Raw genomic sequence first — 23,829 nt, forward strand, 5'->3', positions numbered from 1 at the left:
TTCTCTTGGATACTTGGGACATCTGTGTTTGCTTTTACATTTGTGTGGCTAATCAATCATAAGGCAGCTGGCCGAACTTTTCCTTGAGTCAACACCTTGAGCATTAGTGGAGGTACAATGAGGATGCATGGTGCCCACAATGACATCCCTGCCTAGATGCCTAACCCCATCCTAACTTGGCAGCAAGATGTTTTAAATAATTACCCCCTGACTGGTGCAAGCATGGAACACTGGTTGTCATTTTCTCCCTTTTGTTTTCTCCTCAAACCAATAAATTATCCTGAGAAACAACTGGAGCCATGAGCAGATGCCCACAATGGACCAGGAGAACATACCACAATCATTTTCCACTGGGATCCTGCTAGCCCAGGTGCTTATATCCCAGGTTTTCTTTTCCATAACCCTGTGTCTTCATCAGTGTGAAATGCACACTGGCTCTAGGGTAAAAGATGGGAGCTGTGGAGTGTGTGAGGCCACAGATTCAGTGCTCTGCCCTCTCCACAACTGAAGCAACTGCAGAAACCTGAGTTGGGAATGAGAGCAAGCCAAGGCAGCCTGAGCAGGAGCAAGATCAGGAAAGTCCAGCAGCTTACACAGCAGAAAGGGTCTTGTACATCTCCTGCCTCTGGGTGACAAGTTTAGGGCTGGCACAGGTATCTGAAAGCTCCCTGCCACAGGGGGGAACTCTCAGTCCTGAAAGGAGTTATGCAAAGTCTTTTAAAGCCTTCTGCTTTTTCTGGCTTTCTAGCCAGAGAACTTCCCTCTGGCCAAGTATAAATCTGCTGCAGAGGCATTTCTCGTTCCAGATGCTTTGGAGTGGAATGATTCCTAAACAGCAGTATTTGGGGAGAGGGAGGGGGAACTCCTCAAGCAAACCCTGTGGAATTTACCTCATGGAGAAGACAAATCTCAGAACATAATTTAAAACCTTGCAAAAATAAGATCACTCTGCCTCTGGAACAGGATGAATTCAGGTCAGCTCTGAAACAGAGCTGCCTTTTGAAGGGTTCCTCTATGGCTTACCCAGTTCACCAGGTGATTGTGACAAAAATAACAAACTCCAGTGATGCAGTAAGCAAGCGAGCTGAACAAAACTGGAATTTCCCAGCTCTCTTGCAAAAGCCCCAAGAACAGGTGCTTATTTCAACTCATGCCAACGTGGGATTCACCAAGGAACAACATTCTTACTATGCTCTTTAAAAGACTGACTGTGAACCTTTCCTGGCACTGCCAGTTAAAGGAGTATTCATAGAAGGATTTCATTTGACAGATATTTCCACCTTCTTATGGAGCTTGGATCTAGGACAGCTTTGCACCTTTCCTGCAGAGGAGAAGAGAAGGGGGTAGCTTGTTTTGTATGTGAAGTCTGAAATCGATCTGGTTTCACAACAGACTAATATTCAATGGACTCAGGGTTTAAATGCTATAAGCTAAAGATACATAAATTTTGGAATTTAAAACATTCAAATCCTGAGTTCATCGAAAGCATCAAAACACCTTTCTTTTGGAACTTTGAGATAAATCCAAATCTGAACCCAAGATATTTGCAGCGCTCATTTAAGATAAAAATATTATTTCCATCAGCATTAGAGGGAGGGTCCCCACAGTGTTAGTCAAACACAGGATCTCTCACCTCTGTGGAGCCCTCATGTTTATTTTATGAAGTCAGAACTCCAGGGCTCTGAAGCACAAGTGAGCTCCCGTTGTGCCCTCCTGCCACAGCCCATGCAGAGCTGCAGCAGCTCCTGCCGGGTGAGAGTCAGTCAGAAACGTTACTGGATACTCAGGGCTAATATTTGCTTACATACAAAATCATCAACAGGGCTTCAATGCGGCTCTCCTAACACAGAGGTTGTGTTTGCCATGTTGTGATTTGGTTAAATGCCTCCACCTTCAAGTCGAGGCAGCTGAGGGACCCTGGAGCTCACACTGTGCCCCAAAGGGAAGGCAGCTGCCCCAGCAGAGCAGGAGCACGAGCACTGTGGGCAGGAATGATGAGGCACACAGCCCTTGGAGGTGTTTCTGCCCTGCCTTGGGGGTCATTTCCTGCAGGATCATCTGTCCAGCCACCGACAGGGGTCAAACTGTGATCAAGCTGAGCAACCAAACAACGTAGGGTATCAGTAGCTGACTACCACACACACAACTTCATTTGCAAAGACAAATGTTCAAAGTCCATTATTGACACCTGTGAGGACTGAGTCACAGAGTGATGGGGCCAGGCAGAGTGCCAGGATGGCTCACTGTTCTCAAAGCAAACAGAACTGAAGTTACACGTTCACGGCCCATTTCCTCCAGCTTCCTTGGAGGTTTATTCTGCCTGGAAATCAACAGCTTTCAACCCACACATTTCCTCACCAGTAATTTGGAAGAGAAGGGGAACAGCCCTGACCAGTGGCCAGAACTCAGTTCAGAAGGTCTCCTCTCACTCCAAGCTGAAGTGGCAGCAGCACGGGTCCTTCCAGGCCCCATATTTGCCTCTTGTAAAAACACATTAACTCAAAGTACAAGGTCATTTATGAATCACCCCATCCCCTCCAAAAGCACTGATCAGAGGCTGTGGTGAGACCCAAGAGCTGCCAAGCCCCAGTTTCAGCCGACTCTGCTTTAGGGCTCCTGCTGCAGAAGCCCCGCAGACGCCCCTCGCTGTTTGCAGCAGGGACTGGAGCAGGATCTGTTTTGCTGGGGCCACATGCTGCCCTCTCGTGGGAATGAATCCCTGAGGATGGTACCCAGACACAGCACCACAGGGAGCTCACACACCAGCACAGCCCCCTGCCTCAGCTCCCCAAATCCTCAAAAACCTCCTTGTCTGAGCCCCTTCCCAACAGCCCAGGCAAGAAGAGACCCTGAGAGGTGTCCGAGGGAGGGATGAGCCTCCAGCATCTCACATGAAGTTATGCCAGAGCATCCCTAAGCCAGACTGTCTTCTTCATGGGGTTTGGCTTCTCCAGTCCTGCCTGAGGAAACATCCTGCTGGGATGGATGGGCCTCTTTTATCCACTCCATTGGCAAATGGTTGGACTCGTGTCCTGCACAGAGCTGGACAAGCATTTGGGATGTGTTTATTCCAGCAGGGCTGCATCCCTCTCACACCAGCAACACTGGCTGCAGGGCTTTCTGCACAGCCCAGGGGAAGACAGCAATGCCTCCAGTGTGGAGCACTCCCTTCCTAGAGCTAAGTTTCCTTCTGCCACTGAATAAGGTTGCTGTTCTCAGCATGGATGAGCCTTTTCAGGGTTTTATTTTTGTAAGTTTGCTGAGAGAATTAGCACCTACGGGAGCCAGGGCACAATAGCTGTGCTATGTAAGCCAGACAGGCCCCCCGAGCACTTTTCTGTCGTCCTGTTTTTAATAACTGGTCTCAGCTTTTCCACACAGCCCCTCACACCAGCACTGCACCAGGAACAGCAAACTGGGGCCACCCAAAATCCAGGAGCAGTGCTGTGTCACACACAGGCTTGTGCACTGGACACAGAGATCCTGATCTCCCACTTTTCTGGAATGCTTCCTCAATTTCCACTTTAAACATCACAAAAATCACCATCCCCTCCTTTGCCCTTTCTGTGGCTGGGTTTTACTCTGGGCAGCCCCTCCAGGAGCCAGGTGACAGCTGCCACTCTTGTATTTGACTGTGGCACAGAGGAGGATGTGGCTTCCTCCTGTCAGGCATAAACTTGTCCAGCACAGAAGTGTTTCATGGCTGTTTGCAGTGTGCACAACAGGCAACACCTGAACTAAACAACAAATTGCACCTCAAGTGACTACTTCAGAATATTTCAGCTTCCAAAGTCAATTTTTCTCTCCTTAAAACTATGATCCCTTGATGTTCTGATCCCCAGAATCATGACAAAACTGAGATTCCATGGTATATGAATTGTAAGCCTACATAGCCCATTGAATAAATTTCCCAGTGGGGGAAAAAAAAGAAGGCTTGGGTTGCATCAGATCAAGTTTATCAGCTAGACAGTGTGAGGGAGTTTCCTTTATGAATTCTGTCATTATACACCTCTCCAATAATAAAAAAAGATTTCAAGGTCTTTTTTTCTTACCTATTTTTTTTCTCACTGTGTACTAAACAGGCTTTGCTTCATGGAATTCAGAAAACTTACTCTTCAAAATGTGCTTAATCAAAGAAAAAGCTCTACTAACATATATTTAAACAGAGAAGGATATTTTTTTTCTTTTTTTAACACCTAAAGTGATTTAATAAGAGCAGCATAAGAATGTCATACATGATTTGCTCTGACTTAGAGAAAAATTAGATGGACTTACCTACTGAGTGGAATGTGTCCCTTGAGCTCTCTGCCTCCTGCTGTCCCCACAGGTGCTCCATTTCCATCGCTGCTCCTGGCTGTTCCCTACATTCCCACAGAACATGCCCTGTGGAAAGCAGACTTCCACAAGGGAGAGGGAAAATCTGCCTGTGAGCAAAAGATTTGTTCAAATCAAACGGGCAGCAGCAAGAGGTGCTGTGGGATGGGTTTCCTCCAGGGATACCCAGAAACAAACCCGAGTTTGGCTCCAGTTCCTTAAGAAACACTTGTTTGTCTCCTCCAGCAGCAGCCTGGCACAAACACAGCTTGGGTGGAGCAGCATCCAAAGGAGGAGTGGAAGGGTTGACATTTTTGTTGTGACAGGTTTTTCAGTCCACATCTGTTGCATTTACATGATGCCATCTATATGCATCAGAGGAAAAGAATTTGCATTTCAGGTTGTTAATTTAGAAATATTTGTGGATCACTATGCTTGCAGCATTCTGTTACAAAGGATTATCATAATGCTGTTCTTTCCTATTTACCCACACCAGACCTCCTCTGGTTCCTTGGATTTAAATAAGCTTCAAGTCTTGCTCTCCACATTCCCCTATTAATTGTTTCTGTTATGTGAATACCACAAGGTCCCAGTCAGAATTTCAGGAGTTCCCAGGATAGCTCATACTGACATTCCCTGTCCCAGGGGATGTCTGAGCACTCGTGTCCATCACTGCAGACCAGCACTGGCAGCATTTCCAGAACCAGAGAGAATAGTTGGATAACAGAGTTTTCTGCTGTGAGCAGTGTAGCCACCATACTCTTCCAGGACCTCTATACTCCTGCATGTCATTCACTCCTTGCCACATAAACCATCACCTTTCCACAGCAAACAGCTGAGTGACACAGCTGTGTCTTCCAAAACCACACCAAATGAGCCTGGGTGGACACGTTCAGTGAAATACAAATCAGTTCTTGTCACTGTGATCAAAGGAAGCTAAGGGTCAAACAGGCAGTTGAATAAATTCAGGAGAAGATATTGGGATTACTTTTATAAAAGTTTGATAGACTGACTAAACCTAAAAATCTGAACAGAATATTAAAATTTTAAAAAACCAACAAAAAAAACCCAGAAAAACAGTATTAAAATTATTATAGATTGACTTATTTTCAGTTTCCTATGACCTAATTCTACTTTTTATTTCTAAGAAATTAAGCCAGTGACTTTAACGACACTGTGGTATAATCTTAAAAGCATTCTGGGAACTTGTGTCTTAACACAGGCTTTCACCTTGTTTTCCTTGGTTTGGGGTTTTTTAAATTATTTTTCATTTTAAACCATGTGGTTTGGGGTTGGGTTTTTTTTTTTTTTTGTGTGGGTTTTTTGTTTGTGTGGGGTTTTTTTGGTTTTGTTTTTTAGGAAAAATAATCAGATGGATCTACAAAGTAATGAAACACTTTGGAGTACTTTAAGTTGTTTATCCTATCTTCATGCAGCTTCTTACAACAGACTAACTGACTCCAGCTCTTCATATAGGAGACATTTTTAGAATAATTTTTAGAATTAATACCATGATAGTTCTGGTATTTTACTGGCCAGAATTATGTGCACCATTAAATACGTGAAGAATTGTGTCTTTATGTGTATAGATGCAGGCTAGTAATGTATCACATGAAACAGAATGCTGTGGTAAGCAGATGTTCCCAGGATAAAGTGTATCTGATGTGCAATAACTTGTTAAACAATGATTAAATTTGTCAAAACTGTTATTTAGCACAGAAAAATAACTAAAAATATTATCCAAGAACTTAATGCAGCTAAAAGTTCACTGGTTTATTTCTCTTATCAAGAATAACAGTCTGAAATATTTTACATTAATTTACAATCATCAAACAGATCCTTATGTTTATCTCACACAGGTGACACTGAGTCATCCAGTTAGCGCTAACCATTATTCCAAAAATTCCATCTTGTTTTATAAGGTTAAACATTTTTGAGTCATTTGTTGCCAAAACACATCATCAGTCTACAATCACACAGAAAGTAGAAATCGAAATTTCTACAGAGCCACTACCATCACTATGAAGATACAATGCCAAGTGTTTACAACATTCTGCGAGTTATCACTCCTCCCAGCATTCAAGGCAGCAAAAATTCCCTCTTCACTTTTTCCTGTACACACAGGAATTACAGTAAAATGGGAAATTTTGATCCACAATGTCAGGTCAAGGGTAACAGAAGTGCTTCTGAGTCATTTGCTATGTAAGTAGGAAATGAGCAGGGCTGTGGAACAGTGAGGATTCTCCTCTGAGGAAGGGCAGGCTGTCTCCTCAGCCTCAGAGCAGGCACACTCCTCTCCTCCCAGCAGTGAAAATGGCCTGTGCTGGTGGGGCAGGAGAAGCAAGGCTGAGATCCCTGTGGGTCCCAGGCAGCTCTGCAGAGCTGTGCAGAGCAGGACTAGGAGGGGAGCTGCAGTGTGACAAACCCAGATCAGTAACTCACACACAGAGCAGCACAGCCCAGTTTCACCCATTAGAAACATTGGGATGTTTCACAACTTTGGCTTCCTCGAGCCCTGGTTGAAACCAACCACTGCTGTGTGTCCCCCAGCAGCACAGGGCAGGGCTGCTCACCCCTGCAGCCTCCCTGGCAGGGAGCACTCCAAGAACTGCCCTGTTTTCCCTGGCAGCCCTCAGCAAAGCCCCTCTGCTGGGCTTGGCCCAGAACCTGGCACAGCATGGCCCCTGCCCACAGTGCCCACCCACCACAGAGCAGGACTGCAGCACCCTGGCCACTCCAGAGTGCTCCAGTGCCACACAGAGGTGGCTGTGGCTCGCTGGCACGCTGCTTCTGGCACAGGGAGCCTCCAACAGCGTGGGCTAGGGGCTGTGCAGCCAAAGGGAAACCCTCTGGGAATGCTTTCCTGGCTCTCTGCACAGCAGTACACTCCAGCAGGGAGGCAGCAAAGCCTCTCACCACCCCTCCTCCTGTTCTGGCCTTCCTCAGCCATTCCCCTCCCTCTGCCAGGTGTCCCTGTCCTCTGTCCCCCAGAGGCAGCAGCAGGACCCTGTTTGGGATGCAGCACAGCTGCAGGAACACATGAGGAGTGTGTTCCTCCTCCTCTGCCCTGCCAGCTCTCCCTGTGCCTCGCTGCTCCTGCAGCAGCCCTGTTCCTGGGGTGGGCACTCCCTGCCCTGCCCAGCCGTGCCCCAGTGCAGCAGGGGGACACAGCTCTCCCTCCTGGCAGCAGCACAAACCATTTCCCACCTCTGGCCAGGCTGAGGCAACTCCTCCCCAGCAGCAAGAGGGGCTCTGCTCCCCAGCTGTGGCCAAAGCCATTGTCCCTCCCTGTCACACCACGGCCAGGATGTGTCCTTGCCCCACACGCAGCGTGGCACAGCAGCTCAGCAAGGCTGAGTCAGGAGCACCCATTTGCTCAGAGATTCAGAGCCCAGCTCCTGCTGTCACACTGTGGACTGGTGTTATTCACGTTCAGCAATTCAATACCACGTGCCAAGGCAGGGAAACTCACTCCACATCCTGGGAAAGGGAGCACTGCTCCTGGCTACCCTGTGAAATGTAAGCACTGCTCCTAAGATGGCACAGAGAGGGAGTTTGGTACCCACTGCACCCCTTGGCATGGCCAGTGACCAAAGGACAGAAGTCCTGAGTCCATTTCCAAATGGATGGGACTGTGGCTATCTCCCTTCAAGGCAGAAGGTCCTCAAGGTACATTGCTCAGAGAGAATGGATTGTATGGCCAGAGGAGATGTAGGTGTGGGCAGAATAGCACTGAGACAACATTTTGATCAGCACAGGTTTCCCTACAGGCCCTATCAGGCCTTGTCTCCAGTAGGAAACACAGCCAGAGGAGAAGGACACAGCCTGGGGATCCTGAGGAACAATTTGCCATAGACAGCTTTTGTGGCCACAGTCTGGCTGAATTGTACCTCTCCTTCTCTCCAGCCAGACAGGGAAAGCAGCTCTTCTCTGCTCCACAAGGTCATTGCAAGGTGCTCAGAAAAGGTAGAGAATATGACAGCTGGGGCTCATACAGTAACCTTATCAGCTTTAAACAGTGTTGTACCAAGAGCATCATCTATGCAAAGCCTGCATTTAAAATGGGGCTTCTGTGTCCACCTGCAGGTACTCAGAGGGCAGAATTTTACACAACTTGGAAAATGCCTTTTGCTGTCCCAGGCCTGTGCATGGGGACAAAACTGGGATTTAGGAAATAATTTGATCTGCTCTAACAGCTGCAGACAGCCCAAAATGGAAATTTCCCATGAGTCAGAGCCTGTTTCCTACTGCTGTGGTGCCCACAGTTTATTCTGGTATCACTCCACGTAAGCCAATGGGTCACTAGCATAGACACCGTGTGAGCCAGACCCTGAACATTCAAGCTGAAGTTCAACCCTTTGCTTCATGCCACGTGTAGTTCAGAGAAAATGTGCACCTTGTGCAGCTCTTGGCCTCACTGGTTTGAATTAAAACTATGTCAGCCTTAGCTCTGAATTTCCTGCGTAGCAAACGTTAAGAGAGTCATCCACCCTGCTCTCACTTTCAGTGAGACCCAACATGAACCCAGCTTTGTTGAGGTAACATGCATTAATGGCAGCCCAGGGTTCATCCCAAACCACACTGCTTAGCCTGTCTGTCCTCAGGAGCTTTTACAGGTGCTGATGAAGCAACGGGGCAGAGCTCTACAAACTTCTGCTTGGCACCCTTCAGTTACAGAAATCATGGGCAGTCTCCAATTCAGGGACCCGTGAGGTATCCCTTGGTACCCAAAAGGTATTATCTGGAAAGGAATCAAAATTCTGTTCACCAAAATATTTATATTAGCTGAGAAATCCAAACTCTGCCGAGAAGGGAGCTGGCGAGCTTCCCTGGAGTGTCTCTGCCAGTGTGTAAAGCACAGAGAGCAGCCCCACCTACCACAGCCCCTCTGTGCATGCCCAGGGCTGGTTTAGCTTTAAGTTCAGTGCCAACTATTTGTAAGGCCTCAAAAATCTGGAAACTTTGGAGCGCAGCAGCCGAATGAAGGATCTTGGGAACATCTCTCTGGACTCTTGGGCTGTGTACTTGAAGTAGTTCTGCGGGTGTGCCAACACGTCAAACAGTGCTTTTATCAGCTTCTTGTCCTGGGAAAAGGGAAGCAGATTTTACATCAGCTCCACAGAGGAGTTATGGTCAGCATTACCAAAGTTTAATGCCTGTCTAACTCTAAAAAGATAATGGTGCATTTTACTTTTCAAGTGTTTCAGGGGCTTGGAAACATAGCAGAGCAAGGCTGACTTTCAGGCTCCTGGGAAGTCACTGGTGTTCCACATCAGCAGCTCCAGAATTTTTTCCCTCCTCATACATCCAAGAACAGCAAACAAACCACAAAATGAACCCACACTTGAGCTGATATCCAGCAAACAAAGGCATGCACTCAGCTTGCCTATGGAAGTCCCCTAACCAAGGTCGGAGAAATTCACAAAGAGGTTTCTTTTGCCCAGGGAGGAAAAGCCTTTGCTAATCTACAGGATACAAGGAGCAGCACCAAGTGCTTTCCCAATAAATCAGTTTCCCTGGTAGCTCTGATCCACCTTGAGTCCCCCTGAGCAAAGGGTGCCCTATATCCACTGCTCTGCACAACCAGGATCTGCTGATTCTCCCCATTTCCCTGGAGCAGCTCATGCCTGGTGCACCAAGGAACAGACCTGATGCAGAGCAGGAAGCAAACTCACTTGCACCAAATAACATGATTTCCAACAAAAACCAACATGTTTAATGGAAGGAATGTACCTTAAGTATTTCTTGATGATTTTCAGATGCATAAAGTCTGCCATCCCGAACAATGTCTTCTATTAGCTCTTGGTAATCCTCTGTAGGGAATGCACAAAAGAGTAATTTGCAGCTTCACTTCACTTACATACTCAATACCTCCTGTGCTTACACACAGAAGCCCTACCCTCAGAAGAAACAGTAGTAATTTACTCTCATATTGGCAGTCAGAAATTATTCCTAACACTTCTCTTTTTATTATGAGAGCAGTGTACTCTGCTGAGCTGCTCAGCATCAATCTGTCTAAAGCAAAGGAAATCATAAAGCACCCAAGACTGGAGTGTATATGGTAACCAAGTAACCTGCTTCAAACCAGCTGAACTGCAGGAACCCACAACCTGTTACTGACTTCTTTCTACAGGAAGAAAGAATAGAAATATTATGTAAGAGGATGCTTTCTTAAAAGCAATCCCCCTGGTCAATCATAACCTGAAATTCTTCAAAAGGAGAGGTCTCCCCTGAAAAATTACTTTTCCACCACTAGTGAAACTCTGCAGACCACAGCAGGGATGACTCCCTCACAGTAAATCCAGTGTGAGCAGGACATACAATATCACTTCACTTATGCTGAAGTGCAAATCCTCAGCTCCAGTTTCACACCTCGTGATTCTGACAAGGGTGAGGTGAAAATCTTTCCCCTCAAGCTTCTTTCCAATATAGATATTTTGCCATCTGATTCTAGGCCACAAGTGGTAGCACAAACACCATAAAACACAGGTACTTTGGCTCTACCTAATTCCTAACTGGGGCCACACGAATGAAATGGAAAGGCACAGAAGTGCATGAAACTTAGATTCTATGTCTGAGCTCTGTGGTTTGCAGCCCAGAGCCCAGAACCCCAGATTTTTATTTGAAAGACAATGGTGGCACTTAAAAGACTGCAGTGCACTGCAGAATTCCTTAGACTAGGTTTCAGTGGAGCAGCTCCTGGAAGCAGCTGCTGGTGACACTGCTGGGAGCACTGGGCTGCCCTGCTGCAGCTGCAGCAGCCCACATCAGCCCAGCTGCTCCCTCCCACTTACCGTCGTAGGTTACATAGGGAACTTGGAATCCTTTGGCACTGTTCCCTTCATTGGACTTGAACTGGATCCACAGTTTCTTGGACCTGGAAGTGAAGGCTATGGGGCGCTCGTAGGTCTGGCAGGTCTCGTACGTGGTCACCGAGTTGGAAGAGGCTTTCAAAGCAAACACACAACAGGCAGCTCTGTGACAATGCTTCCCTCTCAAGAGATGTCAGAGCTGTTTTCTCTGTTGTTACCACCAGAAAAATGCTTGCTGGTGTTAAGAAAACTCCCCAAAATGTAGCAGGCCATCAGTGGATGGCAGGCCATCAATGGGGGACTTCTTGGTGAGGGAATATTTTCCTTTTTCCTAAAATAACAGTCTACTGTTGGAAGGACGTGCCTACACTAGAAACTGAGGTTGTTTATCCACACATCAGGCACCTGTAAGGATTAGCAAGCATTTCCTCTTTCCTAACCCAGGCTAGAACTGCTTAGCATAATGCATGACTGGTTAGTTTGAACCATCCACCCCTTCTTAAGAATATTTCTCTCAGTTTACTGGCACATCATGGCCTTGCACCCTCTGAATTTCACTGAAAACTATGGGGCAGCATTGCCAAATAGGACTTCTTCATTTGCCATTAAAGAAATTTCTGCTTTTAACTAGATGCCAGGCAGGCTACATTCAGTTTCTGCAAACAGCAATGCCTGTGAGAGCCCTGTGCTTCCCCCTGAGCTGTGCCCCAGTGGGTGTTTCAGACTCACAGCTTTTTCTCATCACCAGGTAGTCTCCACACTCGTCTTCGATGGGCAGGAATATTTCTGGGACCACGATCAGGATGCGGCGCTTGGGCGGTGGGTTGATGTTCCAAGTGCACTCGGTGTTTGCAGGGTAGTCCCCAGGGTAGTTGGGTGATTCAATATATCCAGTGTAATCTCCCAGCTCCCCTCCACACTGCCTGTCTGGAAAAGGAGCACACTATGCAGGACAAGGCAAAGAGAGGACACCCCACAGCCCTCCTGCACGGGTGCCAGACACATATTTCCCTTTTTGCATCTGCTGCAGGTACAGGTCTCCTTGCCAGCCTCTGACATTCCTGTGTGGGTGTGTTTACATGTGTCTGTGTGTGTGTAGGCACTCCAGAGGTGCTTCTGAGCAGTCACCTCTCTGCCCTCCATTCTCCCTCTTTAATTTGCCCTCAGCTACCATAAATCCAGAACAGTGGCTCCCCTTTGTAATGGACTCTTTCAAAGGTTGATATTAACAAGAAATGGTTACTAGAGCTATTAAGTTTTGTGAGCCAGCTTCCATTCCTCTTAATAGGAGGGAACAAATCGGGGTGCTGTGAACACAAACTCTGCTCCATCAAGAGAGAAAAGATTTAATAGCAATTACCCCAAGTAATCCAGCACCAAGTGGTAGAACACAGCCATCCCTTACCTTGACAAGGCTGATGGAGCCAGTCTGCAGAAATGGTCTCTCACAGACCTCAGTGAGCCATGTGGGGTGAGATGCAGGCAGCCAAAGAGGAGCAAGCTCTGCCTTCTCTCCAGCTCCCTGGAGCAAAGCTGAGTTTTGCCCTTAGGGCCGCTCCAAACATTAATGGCCCAGTCTTTTTATTTGCAAGAGAGCATCAAGACCATCTTGCTGTACTTACTTTTGCACTGTGTTATGTTTGTTGACCCATCAAAATCAGTAGTGGTGTTTCCAGGGCAGGAAATGCAGTAATTTTGTCCAAACTCAGGCTGGTATGTCCCAATTGCACAGCGAATACATCGGTGAGTTGTGGTGTTGTAAAAATGGCCAGGAGAACACTGAACTGGACAGTAATGAGATAATCATGGTTTAAAAGAGGCAATACTAGAATATGCTTTTATACATTTGTGCAAGACCTAGTGTAATCTCAAAAACTGAAATGCCATATTTGTAAACTGTGGGGGTAACAAAAAAGAGGTAATTTGAGTTAATCAAATCATTCTGTGCAGGTTCAAAGTTCCCAAATGAACACTGTAGAGTGGTTCTATGTGAAAGCAGAAATAAAACCACAGTAATAAACAACAAGGGAAACAAAACAACTTCAGTTTATCAGGTTATTTTGTGCAAGTTAAAAAGATCTACTATCAAATGTAGTTTTCTATGCTGCACAGTCCCTTTTTTTTTCCTATTCATTTCAAGCTCTGCTTACTCCCAAATAATTCTTGCTGAGTTTTGGAAGCTAGCTCAGCCAGGAGTCCTTCCCTACATGCTGCCCCAACCCAAATGCTTCAGATAAGCTCCAAATAGTTCTTGCATCTGTGATTCCACGTCTCATGTGGCCTCTTCCACATGCAAATTCCTGAGCTCTTCATTCCAGTTAATAGAAAGAATTCCTTTAATCTCCACTCCAATTTGAAAACTGAACCTCATTTATAGACTTGTTTTTGTTTATGTTAAATAAAACTGAAATCAGCTCCTCTTATCTTGATCCAGAGTTTTAACATCGTTTTTTAGTACTTCAATTTCACAAAATTAAGTATGAAAAAGCAGTCTTTGTGGGTTCAGTGATTCCACACTGAAGGAAACTATTAGATATCACACTACTACCGGTAATATAAATTCTTCAATGATACTGCTGAATTCTTACAATATGTTGTAATTCTCAATAAACATATCAACTGAAATGAGAGAGATCTCTTCATCCAAACCACTACCAAATGTTTGCATCAGGACCTTATTTCTATCCCTTATTTCTGCTCTGCAGCAGTAGATTTTCTGTTAAAGACTTTGTTCCCTTCTGATTTATATAAGCAATTTTCTTTTACCCATGCTTTTGGTAATCACTTTTAGAAAGAATTGAGGTTTTACTGAATTTCCTGGCAGCCAGGCCAGGCCAACCTGCTGTGGGACTCCTGGAAGGACTGACCCTCAGGAGGAGAAAGGACCTTCTCTGAATGCCCCACCTGAGCAGCAGCATTTCCTTCTGGCCCGGATCAGTGCAGCTCACCAGACAAACCCCGGCCTCACCTTTGGTCTCACAGTCCTGAAAGAAGGAAGCCCCGCTGTGCCTCGTGGTGAGAGCTCCTCCACAGGGAAAGCAGGACACTCTGCCAGCCTCAGGCTGGTACGTGCCAAGGGGACATGGCAGGCAGGGCTTGAAGCCATCGGGAGAGTATTCCCCAGGGGAGCACTGATCTAGGAGAGGGAGAGCACACATTAGAGATGGAGGAGTGTCAGTGAGCCTGCACAGGCAACAGCTGGAGCTTTATACCTCCAGTGCACTGTGCAGCAGACACTGACAGCCTTGGGGGCCAGGGAGCCCTTCTGGGAGCTGGGATGGATTTCACACTGGACACCCATCCTGTCCAGGGCTCTCTGCTCCTCTCTACAGTGCAATTATGTAGTGATTATCTCCTCAGTCCAGCTAGAGAGCTCTTGAATTCCTCCCAAATAAAACAATTTAGTATTGAACCTAAGATGCCAAAAACATACTTCCAGACTTCTGTAAGTACTTTAATCTTATTATTGAATATCCATATTTCATGGCCATTACTATTACTAACTGTGTGAAAACCTCAAGTGCAGCAAGTAATTGTGCAAATTCAATAAACCAAACATTATGTCTCAAAGACTTTTAAAGCAAAAATACTCTTACCATTCCTCTGATAATCTTAGGTAATGATTATCTGTGCACTGGGCTGCTGCGTTCTGCATGGTGCACAGACAGCATTAACCCAATCTGACTGATTTTACTTCATCACACACCTCAGTATTATCTAGCAAGCTCAGCAATATTCATGAGTATCTTTGAGAAGTTCTGGTTTTCAAGCTCTTCACAAAAGAACTGGCTTCAGTGCCAGTATTTAATAATTACCCTGCTCTGGAAAGGCACAAAACACTGTTGCAGTTGTTCAGCTGTGCTGAAAAATTCTGTCCTTTTAAGACCTGTTACGATAATAAACTGTTAGTTTTAGTTTATAGCTCCAATAAATCACTCAGTGAATAGCTGTTTTGTTAGGAAGTTAAATTGGCCTTGGCTTCGTTTCAGGATATATGACTAACAACAAGCAGGGCATTAACTACCGGTCATGATCAATGATGAAGAGTTTTGTTTATGGCTGATACACCGGGAGGAATCGTTGAGTGCTCCTCCTTGGCTTAAAAATAAAATGCAGCAGGTTAAGCAATGCTCTGGGGCTTATCAATGAAAGCTTGTGAGGAAGTCTGAGCTCCTGGTTCCAACTTTTTCCACCACACATCACTTCTGCCCTCATAAGGCCACACATTCATTTGCTCCCACACTTTTCAAGCCTTTCTCCATTTTATAAACATTCCTACAGAACACTCATCTCTGTACAATTTGTGCACTTCCACAAACATGAATGAATTCAGGCTTTCATTGCAGCACTCCTAATAAGGTAAGGAAAGAGCACTATTTACAATTCCATGACAAGGAAAGACAATTCAGGGTTAGGAAGGGTGATCCTGAAAAGTGCCTACTGACTTCAGAAACCTGGAAGAAATGGAAAGACCTGAGCAAATCTCATTCCCTCATATAACTCCATGGCTCTAGGGGTAATTAATGCTCTCAGTGGCCTGGCTAGAAAATACCTGCTCTCTCCCCTTAGCTTGTTTTTTTCCATTCACTTTAACCACATGTCAAGTTTGGGGTTTTTTAGTTTGGGTTTGGTTTTGTTTTTGCATTTGGGAGAAGGGGTGTGTCTGTTCTGTGCTTCAAACAGAAACACTAACCCTACAAATTCAGTCTTAAAACTGTACTTCAGGTTTCCTAGACTTGCTCAGAGTCCAGCAGAACAGCAGGACATCTATCAGAGCTCAAAGGAAACCTGCCCCGGGCAGGAATCAAACCCACAACTTGTGCGCAAAAGTTGCATTTGAGAACTTATCCCATCAGATCTCTCTTGACAACTTTGCCATCTGTATCTTACTTGTCTTGAAACTTGAAACCATATGTTGTGAAAACTGTGGAGGTCCCTGTGGAACACAACTGAGTTAATCTAGATCTTCTTGGGTTATTTAGCAAAAAGTGCCTAATTTTTGAAAATTTGCACTGCGTAAGTAAGCTTAAAAAAAATCTCCTCAGACATCACTGAGATCCTCCATCTGGGCCAAAGGAGAACTTTTCCATTAAATCTGAACCATTTGAGTCAAGTATTTTCTTCTGATTTTCCTGAGAGGTAGCAACAACAGAAAGAAAAAAGGCTGTCTAGCTACCACCACTGCACCACTGTAACAGGGTGTTCAAAACCAACTGGAAAAAGCTCTGACTTCTGAGACACACCAAACACTTCAGGCTCTGATTGATCCTCTGTGCATTTGAGAAGAGAGGTCAGTATAGCCACATACAGATTTTGCTATTTACAGTCTAACAACTATTCAATATTCAATGCTAATATCATGATTTCTCCATGCCATGTCCAAGTTTTAATGCCTCAAACTCACAAATATATCTGTTTCTTCACATGACTAAGTCAAATCAGGCTTTGCACAGTGGTAGAAGTGTCCAGACAGTTCAATCCATAAACACATTCCCTGTAATCTGCTCCCAGTTCCTCCTCATCTTCCACCTAGAAATGTTTCAGACAGGCCACTCATCCAGCCCCACTGCAGCACAGAGCTGGGGTAGTGAGGAAAGCCTGTTCAGAAACTCACAGCAGTCACAGGGGCCCAATTTAGCATAACAAATAAGACTTAGTGTTAGATTCAATTATAGTAACATTAATAATAGGGGTGTTATTTCAACCCAGAAATCATCCCACCGAGATCCATAGGACTGTGCATAAAATTAGGATGAACCTTCTCTTAAAAGGAAGCCCCAAAAAATCAACAAAAAACAAAAATCTGCAAGAAACCCCTCTAGGAAGTTAAACTTCTCCAGATATTTGCTTAAAGAAAACAAGTACAGAAGTTTATGATCTTCATTTCTCAAAATTAGAAACTGCATGCTCCCATGTGACATGTGGGAAATACCCAGTCAGAACCACATCTGAAGATTTGCAAATAATGACATTAAATCACAATTCCACTGGCTGGCTTTGCTCTTTTTTTCAGAAACTTGATTGTTTTTTCTCCAAATGAACAAAAGAACCAATTGCCTCTAGTAGACTTCATTTCTGCAGCCACTGTCTTTGTTTATCTTCAATGCCCATTAAAAACCTGGTCTTGAGTCTCATGCAGCTGTTTTAAAGGGGAAAAAAAAGTGAAAGCTTTTCTGATGCAAAAACAAGAAGAAAAGGGGGGTGGGGGGGAAGAGAGGGGCCCACAGGGAACCAGGATTAACAGTTACAAAGACATTTAAAGGCTCTTCCCCTCTTTTCAGCACATTAGCCTTTGAGCATTTGCTCCTATAGACAAACGCCGTAGTATCTCAGGGGCTGAGAAGGTGAACCTCATAAAGGAGGTCATGATCCACCAATTCACCATTTTCTTAAGAATGATGCCTTGACTTTATAAGGAAAATCACCAACAAGTGATGCAAATGGATTCTGAAGCGGCATCCTTTAAGTTATTGTGCTGGAGCAGGTCACACATTTAGGTCACATGAGATGGTTTCGCACACGAAGGATTTATGCCTTCAGTCTATGATTTTCAGGGCAAACAGGTTACCAGGAAAAACAGCCCCATTTTCCCCCATTTGATAAATTAATTTCTTCTTCTCAGATTTTCATAAAATTAAAAAAAAAAAAAAACCCAAACAACAGTTGTGCAACCCAACTATTAATTATAACGACTGCAAAGGCAGACAGCACTTTGCTTTTCCTTTTAGCTTCCTCTCTCATACTTTTATAATGCCAGTATCATACCACATACAAACCTTTGAAACCATGGTTCATCATTTTGTATGAAATTGCATTATCTTGTTTGCACCCTCTCAGCTGAGGGGACAAAGCTGCTGAATGCTGAGCAATGAAATGCACTGACACCTCCCACACAAGAAGAAGCTGCTCATAATTTCCATCAGAGCAGTGCCTGTGCCAGTGCTGCTCATGCCTGCTGTTTTCTAAGGTGACAGCTCTTTGGGGAAACCCATTTGCAACTACTGTGGTGAAAGGATATGCTGTTAAATCCTTTTTTGCATCCATTTCAGGAAATGGTAATTCCCAGTGCCTCCTTCCACCTCTGAAAGTATTGGTGTGGCCAACACAGAAGAAAAAAAAAAAAAAGAAAGAAAGAAAAAAAAAAAAAGAACAGGCAAGGTGTGCTTTTGGCACCATGGGATGTGATCAAGGTATGACAGAGTTTTAAGCACTGGAAGGGCAGCTAAATTGCATGTTCTTTGAACTTATTTTCTTTCAGTACAGAGGTTTCTGGCAAATCACTTTCTGAAAAGGAACAATTGGTCTTTGGCTGCTAAATCTCTCTCAAGTCAAGCTCATGGTGGAGCAGAAACACTTGTAGCCTGGCTAGTGAGTGAGACTGCATTCTCCCCAAGACAAATGTCCTTTCAAGGCAGCATGTAGCATTTCCAGCATGCTCAGAGGGGTCACACATAGACTTGATGCACTGACATTCCAAAAGGGATCTCTGTTTCCTTAAGATCTACTTCAAGGCAGAAAAATCATACTTCTGCTAAGAGAGTCCAGGTCTCTGGGAAGGCTGATGAAAGTTCCATTTTGCTCTATGCATTTTATGGAATATCCATGGTTATGGACCTATCACTGGTTGCTCCTTGGAAGCCACACTCAGGACTTCATGGGATTAACCAACATGAGCCAGTGCTGAATGGGCTCATCATAGATACATAACTCACTCATAACAAGGTAGAAAAATGCAACATTTGAGCCTCTAAAGCATCAGAAAATCACAAACACAACTGTACAATAAACAGTGAAGTTGAAATAAACCACACTATCCCTTGCAATCAGCAGTGATTTCCCTTTTACCATCAACAGCCGCTTAAAGAACAGCAGGCACACAAGTGCAAGCATCCAGCACATTAACAATGATAAAATACCCTGGAAACCACATGCAATTTGTTCCTGCTGTCTTTCTAAAGATTTTCTTCTGTGCTGTGCCCAACTCAAGACCATAGGAGTTAAGACAGGAAAATCAGGGATAGAACTACCTCACCAGAAGTGTGAAACCAAATGAAATTTATCTTGCTGCTGCAATTGCAGGCCAATTACCCAGCACAAAAGTTATCAGAGCAGAAGCTAGACTTTCCCTCTGACACTGCTCAAATATAAATAATGTTTCAGGCAGTGCTGTGCCAGGGGAATTCTACAGGAGGACCAAAACTGTATCTAACCTAGCCATTCTCCAAGTATTTGAAAACAATAAAATAAAACCTGCATTTTACTCACTAACTGCATCAAAGACAACTTCTAAGTCCCTTGACTTGCGTTGTTCCCTCACTGCTTCCTACTCCTCTGGCCAGACTGAGCAAAAGTCCTTTGCTGTCCAGAGGCCACATCCACCACCTGCACTGAATCCATCTGCTGACCAGCATCTCCTGCTGTGGAGCCACTTTCTGCCCAGAACCACCAGCATGTGTAGGTAAGCAGAGCCCCAATCCCATCCAGAAGCATCTCTGCAAAACCATCAGATCAAAACAAAGCAACAAAAACCACAACACCCTCTCCCACACAGATCCCTGCACTAGCTTCTTGCCTTTCTTCCCACTATTCCCACTCTATTCTCCTCTCCCCAGCCTGTCTCTCAGCTCCTTCTGCCTGGCAGCCCAAGCAGCAGCAGCCCCCAGTCCCACCTTAGCCATTCAGCCTGGGACAATCAGCCTTTTCCAGGGAAATGAGGCGTTCCTAACAACGCTGTCCCTGCATGTGCTTTTATGTCCTCTCAGCAACAGGGAGCTGTCTGCCCAGCTCCCAGCAGCCTGACAAGCGGTGTAGGGAGGTTTCAAAGATACTAATTTTCTGTACATTTAATGAAAATAAGCAGGGGAATGAGTGCAAGGAGAGAGCCCTTAACATCGGTGTAAGGGAAAGGCTGCGGTGTGAGCTTCACCTCCTGTTTGATCACAGGGAATCTGCACAAGGACATGGAATGGGTAACTCAGCTGAAGAAAGGAAGGTTCATTTAGTGCTTGCACCTTGCTAAGCACGAGCAAATCAAACCATAAGACACACAGGATCATTCCACTGCTCACACCTGTTAGGGTGTCCAGAACAAACTGGGGCACCAATTCGGCAACAGAAGAGGCCTGACTTCTACAAATTGTTCTTCAAAACCTTCATCTTCATATGCTCAGTGGCTCTGGTTTAACCATGGGCAGGTTGTTTGTGCTCACCCCACCAAAGAGCTTTCTGAGCAGGCATTGCCCAAAATTCGCTTTTCTCTCTGAACTAGCACAGAAATGCCACGTATGCTTCTCGTTTGTGCTGCGACATTAAACTGATTCTGCAGCTATCTAAAAAAAATTGTGCTTATTCTCTGTTCCAATTTCTAATTGCAATTGACATTGCCTTCTCCACCTGCAACATTTTTAGCTTACTCATTGCTGTTTTCTCCAGATGAAATCACAAATATCTTTGGAGTCATACTGTGCTCTGTACAATTGGAATGACAGATTTTTTCAAAGCCTTTCTCTAGCATCCAACAAATTAGCTTGAAAATATCCTTGTAAAATCATCTTGGTGAACTTTCCAAAATCTTTCAGATTTATTGCAATGTTCCAAGAAAAAAGAAAAAAAGAACTCTTACAGCTTTTTCTGAGATCTCCTGAGTAATTCCTTGCTTGCTTGCACAGATGTTTTAAACTATTTGTCTGTTCTACGAACCCAAGTTTTTCTAGAGTTAGCAAAACTGGATTGGAAAATCTATTCTTAGGCCAAATGCTGCTGCTGGAAGACGTACTAATTCACTGTGACAAGCATTTTAAAGGCTTGCTGATTCACAATCCACCTACACGCTGCCTACCCCGTGCAGCCTGAATTAGCTGTCATGGTTGTTAGGCCTCTGTGGAGATGTAACATCTGACCCTTCTCCTTAACTTTTGTGCTCTGGAAGCACTTACTGTTGGCTGCATTATGGTGGTGCCCTCCAGTGCCATGATAATTAAGACTTTTCTCAGTGATGGCCCATAAAATCACCATGAATTTATAACTCTGTCATGAAGATTCCCCAGGACTCTGAGCTTAATCAGCAAAGTGAATGTGACTGTATCAAATTCTGAGCAGCCTTTTCCTTGGGACGAGGGAGAAGTGAGCTGTGCACAAGCTCAGGAACACAGCATTACTAAATTATTACTAAATTAATAAAGTATACTAAATGTAGTCTTAAAAGTAACATTGGTGATGCCAAGGCCATCGGTGCCTGATGTTATTCCCAGGATTTCTGGCTTCGAGCTTGTTGCAGGCTGTGCATCAGCTGCAGCGCAGTGCAGTGAGCCCTTGCTCTACTCTGTAACACATCAACTGCCAACAATAAACTCACAGAGAGAATTTCAGCAGCACTAACAGCACCCCTCTGTGCACACCCAGCCCGGCTCTCTCCTGGATGGGAGAACCCCGATCCCTGTGAGATGCCTGAGCACAGCCATGGAACACACGAGCTGCTCCATATCCCAGCTCCCTCACAACTCACCACATCTGGCCCCCGGGTGCAGCTGTCCCACGCCACAGGACTGCTGTGGCTCTGAGGGCTTGAGGGCCTTCCTGGCCAGCTCGTGGTCCGTGCCCGAGAGGCGGATGCGGAACTGGTCCCTGCTGACCGTCTTCCGCAGGGTGCGGATGGTTTTCCGGAACCGCTTCTCCGTCTTCTTGCGGGCGCAGCGCACGTCGCACGTGTCTGAAAGGCACCAGGGGTGAAAGCTGCCCTAAGTGATCGTGCACAAAATCCCACCCAGCTCCCACCAACCAACTCAAATCACTGAGAAAGAGACTTCTGGGAACAAGTCTGAAATCCTCAAGGACAAATACTCTTTGATCTTTGGAGCTATCTCCATCCCTCACTCTTCCTGAAGCAGTGAAATTAATGTTCAAAACAGGAGATACTTTTTCTCATCATTTTGCATACAGACAGAAGTGAAAAATACAGAAATCAAGGAGCAAATGGCAAGAAGCTTCAAAGCGCACCTGGAATTATTTTCCAACCAACCTGTCACCTCCTTCCGGCTCGTTTCCAGCTCAAAGTCCGCAGTGATAAAAATCTCTCTAGTCGCTGCCAGTCTACTGAGGGCTCCATGAACTTTCTTGCCAGAGCTGCATGTTAGGTTTACATAGTGGAAGCTCTCCATTACTGAGTTTTGTCTCTCTGTATGAACAAAACCAAAGGAAGCAAAAGCTTGGCCAGGTCTGTTATTGGACGTTCACCGGTGCTCAGCATGTGGGTTATCGTGAAGAGTTAAAGAGGAGCAAACCTCCACGGGCCAGTGAAAGAGCAGCTTGGGCAGTCTCTCACCTGGTGCCCCCTCACACAGAGTCATGGCCATTCTCCTGGTTTCAATGAGGAGATAAGGTTTAGGTAAAGGAAACACCCAGAACAAGCTCTGGTTCTGGAGGACATAACTTGTCACTGAGCATTCAGCTCAGTTCCTCACTGCCACTCTGCTAAGGACAAACAATCAGACACACTGATTCGTCATATTGTCTAATGACTCCTTGCCCCATTTTTTTCTTTTTTTTTTTTTAAGTACTCCTCCTCATTTTCTGCTGACTTTGTAAATTCCCAGGCTATTCTTTCTGCTTTGGAACAGATGGAAGAGCTGACCTCACTGCATCCATCTGAGGCTGCTGAAGTATGAAAGGAAGACAAGAGACAAGAGGAATAACCCTATGACAATAGAGTCAGCATAAAGGTCAGGAGATTTTTCAACGAGGCACCAGACAGTAAGGAGCAGGTGAGAAAGGAAAGAAGCGAAAGATAAAAGAGGAAGAAAAAGAAGGAATCAAATTAATAAAAAGAATGGTTGATTTTACTGAGATTTTACTAGCAGTATTACAAACAAAAAAATGATAAGGGCTTTCCTAGCAAGACTGTGAGGATGCCACAAGGAAATCCTGGGATCTGAAATAACTGTTGCAGGAGTCATGGCCAAGCAGGAAGAAGTGAAGAACAGAAAACCTTCAGTCCTCTGTGCTTTGTTTGTGGTGTTCTTCTTATCTGGAAAGCACTTAACCCCTGAGCTATGGCTCTAACCTGCTTACCTGTATTTTTATATTCATACCTGGTATCATCTGCTCCAGACCTTCTTGAAACATCTCAGTCTTTTTCAAACTACATTTTCCTTCATTTAATTTAAAGGTTACGCTTATCTTGATGGCTGAAGCATCTTCAGGAAGAAACAATGAAACACGTTATTTTTTAAAAAGGAGTCGAAAACTGAGATAGCCCTAATGTCACACCACAATGATGACAACAAGAAGTATGCTGACATGAAGTGATCATCACAGAAAATGTAATGAGATGTCAGAATCCTCCTGCTGTGAAGTTAGTTCACAACTGGAATGAGAATGAAGTGTAGTACCTTTTATTAGGGGGGGAAAAAAGAGAGAGAGAGACAGAGAAAGGAGATCAAGACCAGATCTACTATTGGCTGCAATTAAAGGAGATATTTCAAGTCATTTCAGAAAGTAGTTTATGTCTATGGCTGTAAATGCCTTCTAAACATTACTGTCCAACAGCTCAACCTAAACACACTGTGTGTTGCCAACACTGTCCAGGTTTGGATGACTAAAAGGAGACATAATTCCTGGGCTAAGTGTTTATTTCACTACTGATCTTTTTCTTTATTTTTAAGACTCAGTTTGAATGATGCTTATGAAGCAACATAAGGGAATTTTC

At 44.9% G+C, this 23,829-nt stretch overlaps 1 protein-coding gene across 3 annotated transcripts in view; it reads right to left on the reverse strand.

The window, feature by feature from the left end:
- Positions 1 to 6,066: 6,066 nt before the first annotated feature.
- The window catches only part of SCUBE2 (signal peptide, CUB domain and EGF like domain containing 2), a 38,792-nt gene continuing 21,029 nt past the window's right edge, over positions 6,067 to 23,829 (reverse strand). For 2 of the 3 annotated variants that reach the window (XM_064425457.1, XM_064425458.1), the window contains exons 14-22: positions 23,213 to 23,317; positions 22,144 to 22,299; positions 21,631 to 21,834; positions 14,095 to 14,262; positions 12,749 to 12,910; positions 11,856 to 12,053; positions 11,109 to 11,261; positions 10,048 to 10,127; positions 6,067 to 9,398 (exon numbers count right to left, since the gene is read on the reverse strand). In XM_064425457.1, coding sequence (XP_064281527.1) covers positions 9,246 to 9,398; positions 10,048 to 10,127; positions 11,109 to 11,261; positions 11,856 to 12,053; positions 12,749 to 12,910; positions 14,095 to 14,262; positions 21,631 to 21,834; positions 22,144 to 22,299; positions 23,213 to 23,317 — 1,379 coding nt within the window. In that variant the 3' untranslated portion in view covers positions 6,067 to 9,245. The remainder of the gene's footprint in view (positions 9,399 to 10,047; positions 10,128 to 11,108; positions 11,262 to 11,855; positions 12,054 to 12,748; positions 12,911 to 14,094; positions 14,263 to 21,630; positions 21,835 to 22,143; positions 22,300 to 23,212; positions 23,318 to 23,829) is intronic. The other variant, XM_064425459.1, reaches the window with a different exon arrangement.

This window comes from Passer domesticus, chromosome 6, assembly GCF_036417665.1.
Source record: "Passer domesticus isolate bPasDom1 chromosome 6, bPasDom1.hap1, whole genome shotgun sequence".
NCBI classification, from domain to species: domain Eukaryota; kingdom Metazoa; phylum Chordata; class Aves; order Passeriformes; family Passeridae; genus Passer; species Passer domesticus.